The following is a 9,525-nucleotide window of genomic DNA, read 5'->3' on the forward strand; positions in this document are numbered from 1 at the left end:
GGCATTTCCCAGGAAGCCTTGCGCGGGCACTCGCCCTTCGGTCTTCTCCGGAACTCCTGACAGACTGGAGCCGAGCCGAGCGGTAGCGCGCCCGCGAAGCTGCAGCACGCCGGGACGCCGGTAGGGGGTGCACGCGCCTCACCACTGTGAAAGCATGGTATAATGTATGGAGTATACATTTTGTTCAGTGAGTAAACCTTTGAGGAGAGGGGGTGCCAAAAAATCAATGAACAAATGAAGTGAAGCTAACCAAGCGTAAGCAAAATCAGGGACGGTGATAGGAACTGGAGGTGACTGGCCGGATAGAGAGCGCAAGGGTAGCTAAAGCTGCTACTCATTCCAGCCAGTTGTTGTAAATGGAATTAGTGATGTAGGAGAAGAGTACCATGAAAAGCAAAATTTATGTTATGTTGAACCAATTAAAGTGTTTACCAGCTTGCATACTCAGAATCTGAAGGTAAACTGAGATAGTACTATATATGAACCCTGAAAAACTGGCTTTTATTGTACTGAATAGATCCCAAGCTACTGTATTGATTCAGACTAGCAATATTTGGGTGTATCGCCTACAGGAAACATAAATGGAAATAGAAAGTGGTGAGGGCAGCTAGTCAACATAGGCCGAGATCGGTCTTTGGTATCCAGAGTTCTCTGCTGACCAACAGAGCATGATTCACCCTGCTTCCACTCCCACTAGACCACTGAAGGAGCCAATCCTAAATTCCCCCAGCGACTTCCCACTTGTTGAATCTAATTTAGAATTTTTACTAGACTTCTCAGCTGCATTTGACACCGCGGACTCCTCCTCCCTTCTTTGAAGCTTCTTCACAGTTTCAGTGGAGCCCCTTTCTCCTGGTTTTTGCTACAGCCTCTCCAGTTGCTCATTCTTCTCTGCAGGCACCTCTGCCTGACTTCTTCCTGTTGGTCCTCTCAGGGCTTCAGTCTTTATTCTCTTTCATGCAGCTCGTCCACACTTGTGGCTTATACTACCACCCAAATGTATTAATGACCCCCATGTCTTTATCTCCAGCTTAGACTTTTCTCATAAGCACAAGAACCAGGCATTTTCCATAGGCACCTCTAACTCAACACCCTGACAAACACCCTTCTCTTCTAGATTAATTAGGGGCCCAGGGATCTGATCCATGCTGAGGTCTTATGGGCCAAAGGTGGATCTGAGAGAAGTTGGGACAGGCCCCCAGGCACATCCCTTGGCCTTGAAAAGCAAAGAATGATCTAAAGATTAATCCATGGGACTAGTTAGAGAACAACAATCGATCCAGAAATTAAGGGTCTATAGCAGAGTTCAGATGAGATCCAAGAAAGTATGTGCAGAAATTCCATGTGGCCATGGTACATGAGGGAGGGAGCCTTTTATGGAACATCCTTGGCCCAGGTCACAGATGGAGAGAGAACAGTTACAGATACAGACTCTGATCTGGTATCTCTCTCCCCCAACCCATCACCTTCAATAGGTGGAATGGGTTTCACCTGATGGAAAATTTGAACCTCTGCAAGCATATTCCAGAAGTGATAAGTGGTTTCCTATGTCTGTTTCCCTGGGCTGAACCTTTTCCAGTAGTCCAGGGACTTTATCTGTTCATGGCATCATTGGGAGTCCAACAGCTCTCATGTTACAGTTTAGTTCTCTAATCTAGTTTTTCTGTTCTGGCACAAGGATATAGGGTTGGGGCAGCATCTCAGTGCGTCAGAGAGAACAGGGGACTTTTAAAGATGATTTAGATTCACAGGGAGGGTTGTAGGAAGAGTTGGAACACTCTGAGTTGGTGACTCATCACTTGAAGGACTCTGGATAGTGGCACAGACGGGTAGGTGTTGAACTGGAGGGCCTGATCATATCTCGCCCAGGTGTCTAAGACCCCAGCTGGCCTGTAGTTCACCTAGTATGTCACTGGAACCCAGGAGTAAAAGCAATAGCATGAGTGGGATGAAATGAGGAGGTCCAAGTTGAGAAGTGCATTGTAACCCATGTGGGTTTGAGTTGTATGTGAATTTGGTAACAGTGGATAGTCTAAATAGTCCTGTCACCAGTAGGAGATATGGCACATAGATACTCTGAGTAGCCAACTGATTCACTCACTATATAGATAGTGGGTACTGGACAAGTGACTTTGTATTTAAACGGCCTAGATTCATGTCCTCCAAAACCAGAGGATAGCTAAAAGCTAAAAATGGAGATATGGCATCTGAGAAACTCATGCAAAGAGAAGATATTAATAAGATGTAGCCATAGCTGGGCTGGAGCAGGAGCTAATGTACACTGAGAAGGTAACAATATCCACCAGCATCACCAGGATGGAGTATAGGTCAGAGATGAAATCCAAGAATATTTAGGAACCAGGAGTTGGTATAATCCTTGTACTGCCAGTCACATGTGTTAGTTTTAACATAGGGCCCCCTGAAGCCCTGCATACCTGTTTGGCTAGAGTTGCTGGTTAGGAAGAAATGATGAGCCAGGTACCATACTTGGACAGAGGCTGCCTCTACATGGGTATACTGCCACACCACCTGTCTCTTTCTCTCTAAAGGTCCCTCCTGGATAGCCGTAGATCCCTCAGAGATGCCTATACAGCATCTCTTAGGTCAGCAGCAAGTGAGATAAATAGCAGCCAATTTTTCCAGGCAGAGGATCCCAGGTTAAAGTCATTTTCACTCCTTTGGGTCCTCTAGATCAGAGATCTCCAACCCCCAGGCTGCAGACTGGTGCTAGTCCATGGCCTATTAGGAACTGGGCTGCACAGCAGGAAGTAAGTGGCGGGGGAGCAAGCAAAGCTTCACCTGTATTTGTAGCCACTTCTGAGCACTAGCATTGCTGTCTCAGCTCCTCCTCAGATCATCAAACATTAGATTCTCATAGGAACACCTGTCCCTGGGGCCAAAAAGGTTGGAGACTGCCGCTCTAAATTCTTGTCCAGCATTGCTGCTCATATGGACATGAAGAGTTTGTAAGATGGAAAGCAGGACCAGCATTCAGGATGCTAAGGCCAACCTGGGTCTTAGGGGAAAACTATCTTACCATCCCTATCCAAGAGAAGCCACTTTGGCCCAAGGTGGGCTCTCTCAGGTCTCAGGAGGTAGCACCAGTATGAGGGTTGGCGGGAAGTGCTCTGGGCTGTGAACTGGAAGCAAATGGACTAAAGTCTCAAGCCCCAGTAAGAAGCCTCAGAAAGTAAAGAATAGCCTGAATCTATATCAGGGCAGCAGTTAGAAAAATCAGATCTGTAAGTCAGCCCCTCACTCCCACCCCTGAGATCAGGGAAGGAGATCTGAGAGGCCAGTTAGAGGGTTCACCTAAGAGGGTGTGGTTTTTATTGCCTACTCAAAGGTAGAAGCTGTTATGGGGCTAAGGGGGTCAGGTGGGCCTAAATTAGAACTTATTTTCCTCCTCGCATCTGCTCTTCCTGAGTTTCTCATCTGGGTGAATGATGCTTTCATGCACTTGATTAGTCTTAGACTCCTTGCTTCCAGCAGGCCTTACATACCTTATTATCTTTCAAATTCACCCTTTCTATTTTATACTCATTGCCACTGCTATAGTTTGGGCTCTAGTCTTTTTTCATGTAATGGAATCTTAATTGATCTCCATACTTCCTATCTTGCTCTTCTCCAAACCAGCCACACAGTGATCTCTCAGCACAGAAACATGATCATGTTCCTACTTGGAATTCTTCTCTGTGCCAGGATAAAATCTAAACGCATCGTGTTGCTTTTACAATTTGTACCCAGGAAGACACATATGCTTTAGTCCAAGTTTAGTTCTTATTCAAACATTTTCATTCCAAGTTGCCTGCTTTCGATATCTCATTGATCTAGAAGTGACGGCTTGGAATTATTCTTAATAATCTGTGGTCTTTATAGTGTTTAAGAGATGAGTTTGGACTTTTTGATTCTTTGTCTGACTTGGGCCTGTCCTCAATCAAGTGTAAATTATTAGAAAATATTCATTATTCTTATTTCTTATTTCTTTTTGCCTTTGGCCTATGATAGCCATGATGAGAAAAGGTATCCTGTAATTTCCAGTGACAGATCCTTAGATGCTAGCCTGTTTCTGGTGGGTGATCTTTATGTTCTGGAGCAGACTGGAAAGTTTTATTTACTCATGCATACCCAACAATCCAGATCTGCTTACCAGCTCTTGTGCTGTTGTCTTCACTTTGCTTACAAAAAGCTATTGGAAATTTGGCAAACAGTCTGGCAGTCTGGTGAATTGTTAGGACCGACTTCAGACTTGATTAGTGAATCACACACTTTGGCTTTATCTGTAGTAGGGTCACATTGATGACAAGTTGTGATCCTGAGATGTGATCTGAAAATTATTGGAGATAAACAGAAATATGCACAATGCTCTCCTAGCATCTTGCACTTCTGATTTGCAAAAGACTTAGGAGGCTTGAAGAACTAGAGACCAGCAAAAGTTTTGCTAGTGGATATATGTGCACAAACATAATATTTTGCTGACAGATAAAATGAATAATGAAAAGAACAATAATGATGACTTCCAAAAGTTACATGTCAAGTTGATGCCAGAAAGATAAGCACCACACTGCCAATATAACCAAGGAGGACAACACTCTTCTTTCTCTTCCTTCATCTTGATCCTTGTCAATTCTCACCTCTATATTTTGCTTTACTTACTTTCCTATCAAGCTATTTCCCTTATCAGTAGATCTGCTGCAAAAGACCAACTTTTAAAAAAAGAAAAAACAGATGTAAAAACTGTAATATAGCATTAATCTACAAGTAAATCTTATACAGGGAACTCCAAATTAAATAAATTTTTTGTTTGATTCAATTTTGATTCAAATCTTGTTAATCAGTTATTTCTTGAACTATGTGGACTTGGAATGCTTTTATAATCAAAATGTTCATTTTGTAGCAATAGCTTTGTTATAACTGAATTTGAATTTTTGTGTGAGACATTTTTTCTCTTTCATTCTGAGATGTCCTGATGTACTTCAAACATTCCTTTCTCCACTTATAGTAACTGATCTTTTGAATAAGTTCTTATTTCAAAAAAATACTTTTTTCTTGGACTAGGATAATAGTTGCCATATTTTCTCACATCTATTTCCTTCAGTTTCCTTCCCCAAGCAATCTGTTACTATTTCTTAAATATCTTTCCAGATATATTTTATTCATATATAATATATGAATAAATGTATTCATATATTTGCAAGTGGTAGCCTAGTATATCCTACCTATTCTGCACCTTACTTTCTTTTGTGCTACATCTTAAAGATAGTCTATGTTAGTGTATGTGTTGAATCCAGGAATCAAGGGGTGGAAATGGGAGTGGCATCACTCGCTATTACCCCATTATCCACTAGCAAAACTTTTGCTTCTTGTTGTTCTCACAACCTTATGCTCTGCTGGCCTAGACATCTCAGTTCCAAAGGGAGGAATTCTTCCACTAGGAGGCACAACGATTCATTCCACTGCATTGGAAGTTACGATCTATCCACTTTGGGCTCCTCATGCCTCTGAATTAACAGGCAAAGACGGGCAAAGGTGGGGTGATTGATCCTGACAGCCGAGGGGAAATTGGACTACTGGTCTACAATGGAGGCAAGAAAGAGTATGTTTGGAATACAGGAGGTCCATTAGGGCATTTATTTGTTACCATACCCTGTGATTAAGGTCAACAGAAAACTACAACAAACTAATCCAGGCAGGACTACTAATGGCTCAGACCCTTCAGGAATGAAAGTTTGAGTCACTCCACCAGGTAAAGAACCATGACCAGCTGAGGTGCTTGCCAAGGCAAAGGAGTTACAAAAAGGGTAGTAGACAAAGGTAGTTATAAATACCAGCTATGATCACATGACCAGTTATAGAAATGAAAGTTATAATTGTTATAAGCATTTCCTCCTAAAATATTCTGTTATGTTTGTGTGTGTATGACAAATATTTTGTTTCTTCTTATTCCCTTGTTTTATAACATAAGATGTATCGACTTTATATCATAAGTATTGTCAATTTTACATCATAGTATTTAAGTTACAGGATATCAAAGACAGGAGTAAACATCACTCAAAGACTTTACTTCCTCTTCTGGGGAAGGAATTAGTATGTTTTTGGTTGTATACAGCATAGTTATATCATGTTAGGTGAAATTATGACCTCCTTATTGTCTTCATTTGGAAGTAAGTATGATTTAAGGAGATGCTTATGGGTGCCGAGTTGTCAAGGGATAGACTTGTGATATTTAATTTTATGTGTCAACTTGACTGGGCTATAGGGTGCCCAGATATTGGTTAAACATTATTCTGGGTGTGTCTGTGAGGGTATTTCTAGATGAGAGTAGCATGTGAATAGATAGACTGAGTAAAGCAGGTTGCTTTCCCCAATGTGGTGAGCCTCATCCAATAGGTTGAAGGCCCAGATAGAACAAAAAGGTGAAATAAGGTAAAGGTAAAGTAAGCATTTGCTCTTTCTACCTGTTTTCTAGCTGGGGCATAGGTCTCCTGCCTTCAAACTCAGACTCTGAGTGGAACTTACCCCATCTGCTCTCCTGATTCTCAGGCCTTTGGACTTGGACAAGAACTATTATTGGCTCTCCTGGGTCTCCAGCTGGCTGACTGTAGATCTTGGGACTTCTCAGCCTCTCTAATCATGTGAGTCAATTCCTTATAATTAATCTCTTTCTATACATATTGTTCTCTGGAGAACAGTATACAGAGAAATATCCTTATTTCTTTCCAATGACCAGATTGTATCCCTAATGATGAATGTGCCATAATTTAATCATCCTCATTGAGACACAGTTTGGCTCTTATAGTATTTTTCTAATTTTACCAGTGTATCAATAAATATTTCTACATATATATTTTTGTGTATGTATGCTACTACACCTGAAGACCAAAGAATGTGATTTATGAATCTTAAAGGTGACAAATATATTTGTGTTTTATATGATGTCATATACCTTAGAATGCAATTTTCCAATAGGAAAACTCTGTAATGTGTATGTCCTGTACAATGTCAGGTACATTGTGGCTCCTTCATACTTATTTTAAAACAATAATAATTTTCAGAATAGCCAGTCAATTTATGTAACGTAACTAGCTAAATACCAGTAAGGACATCCACTTTAAGTGAGTCTCGAACTGCGTAAGCAGAAAGAGTGCTTTCTGCAAGCCAAAGGATGTTGGCTATTCTTTACAGGAAGCCAAATGAGTCTCCTTGGGCCTCTTCTTGTAACAAACACCCACTAGAATTATGATTTTGGAATCATTTCCATTGCAAATCCCCTTTCCACACCCCTTTAAAAGGCAGCTGTGATATTTGGCTTCTCACCAAGGCCTGCTGCACCAACAATTCTCTAAATTTTATTTATATTTCATGTGCAGTATGTTCAAACTCTCACTTTCCCAGGTGCCAGATGCTGGTTTGGACACACTCCAGTGGAAAGTGCTTTCCTGTGAAATAATAAAAGTAAAATGCTGAACAAACCGCCTCTTTATATCAGACTCTCACCTAGTTTACCGAAGTTAAGTACTCTAATAATGACTTCACTATTTCTCCAAATTTTCAATCCCCCCAATTCCCTCTTCATCTGCCTCCATGCTAAATTGTCCTTTGGATTCCATAGGATAAAAAAGCTTATAATCCTTTCACATTTCTTCAGTGTTCAGTTGAAAATGCCAATGTGAGAATCTATCTTACATGCTTTCAGTGGTGCCTGACGTAACTCACCCACAAGTATTTAACATACAATTTGAATGAGAAGATAAAGCATTAACCCATTTACAGGAATTTTAAAGACATCTAATAACTTAATGTCTGTTGTGTTAATAGCTTTAATATGTTTTCACCAAAAAGATGCATTCTGTGTTTTGTAATACTGTCCCTGCAGTGGCACAGAAATTTGTCATGACATTCTAAAAATTAACTCAGAATTTGCCTTTTTGGTAGGATTCTTGCCTGTTTAAAGGCAGCCCTCAATCCAAAGATGCTCCTTGTGAAATGAGCAGTATTAGGCAGACACTAAGAAAGTGAATATAATTTTTAGAGATTGCCAACAATCCACTCTTGCATTCCACCTCCACCTCTTTCACTAGTTTATATGGTAACATTTCACTGAGCTGAAAACCAGTACAATTCCTTGTTCTATACTAGAAAAACTGAGAACCTTCAGCATGAAAATTTATGTTTGGGTCAAAAGCTTGCAGTTATATTCTGAGGTTTGAATGAACTCTGTAAAAGTGTGCTATGATTTGCATGTGCGTGTTTGTGTGTGTGTAAAGCTGCTATAAAATAATAAAAATTTCTACTTGGCTGCCAAGTTATCTCTTTTCACATTTTCGGCTCTAGTAGATCTCATTTTCTTTTCACTCTATCCATTAGATGGCGGTAGATGCCCAAGAAATAACTTCCGAAGGGCTGGTGGAGGGTGGTCAGGGGCGTTTTCTCCTTTCACCAGGTTGTGCGTAGCAGAGCTGATACACTGAAGGTCGCAGATTGCGGGTGAGCATGATATACATTTTATTTTTTCGTGTGTGTGTGTGTGTGTGTGTGTGTGTGTGTGTGTGTGTCTTCATCTGCTCAGGCTGCTACACTGAAAATACTCCAGACCAAGTGGAGAGAGAGAGAGAGAGAGAAGCCAGAAGATTTGCCACAGTCCACCTGTTTAACCCAGGTTCTAAGCATCGGATAGCATCTTGACGGTTAGAAAAAAAAATCCCTACGATTTTTCTCAGCTATCAACAGACCTGGTGTAAGCTGTGGAACCCATTCAAAAGAGCAGCCAGCATTGATTTAAAGATGCTGCGGCATCTGTTGCATACATTTTTGGGGATGGAAGAGAGCCATTCGATGGTGTGGAATGGCCGCTGCGACTTGCGGACTGAAATTCCACAGTACGACCTGCAATGAGCCCACAAGTGTGTATGGATTCCCTCACGTGTGCCTAGCACCAGATCAGAAACTACACAAGAAATATAAGAGGTTGGCGTCCTCCAGTCCTCTCATAGTAGAGAACACAAAACGTACACACAGAAATAAGTGCCTAGCAAGACCTAGCCTAAGAAAGTGATACTTGAGTAGAGAAGATGGTAAGTCCTTTACACATTACGAGAGTACTGTGGGGGTACGAAACAGACTAAGGGTTAGGCTTTATGTAAGGAAAGAGAGAGAAGGAGGGGGAGGAACAAGAAAGGGTAAGAGAACTCGGGTCGGGGAACCGTGGGAGTCTTTGGAAAAGTCCGCAGAGAACTGAGAATTTGGGAGGGGAGAGGAAATGGAGGGAGGGGTAAGGCCAAGTCCGGCAGCCTCGGAAAGGCGGGCGCAGCGGCCCCTTCTCTTTTCTTCATTTAGGCCTGGGGCATACCGGTCAGAGTGGAGCGTTTCGGGTCACCTTCCTCGCGAGGGCTGTTTCCCAAGCACTTTAGCCACAAGGTGAAAGCCGGCGCCGGGTACCCCAACTGCTGCGGACAGTGCCGCGGCGGACCTCACGGCGCAGTCCCGGACGGCCACGGAGGGGGCGGGGCGAGGGCGGGCAGAGGG

General features: G+C 42.1%; 1 protein-coding gene across 1 annotated transcript in view; it reads left to right on the forward strand.

The window, feature by feature from the left end:
* The first annotated feature begins 9,055 nt into the window (after positions 1 to 9,055).
* Positions 9,056 to 9,525, forward strand: part of NXN (nucleoredoxin) — a 140,718-nt gene continuing 140,248 nt past the window's right edge. The window contains exon 1 of the mRNA XM_025041790.1: positions 9,056 to 9,074. Coding sequence (XP_024897558.1) covers positions 9,072 to 9,074 — 3 coding nt within the window. The 5' untranslated portion in view covers positions 9,056 to 9,071. The remainder of the gene's footprint in view (positions 9,075 to 9,525) is intronic.

The sequence above is a fragment of the Pteropus alecto genome, unplaced genomic scaffold (assembly GCF_000325575.1).
Source record: "Pteropus alecto unplaced genomic scaffold, ASM32557v1 scaffold98, whole genome shotgun sequence".
Classification (NCBI taxonomy): domain Eukaryota; kingdom Metazoa; phylum Chordata; class Mammalia; order Chiroptera; family Pteropodidae; genus Pteropus; species Pteropus alecto.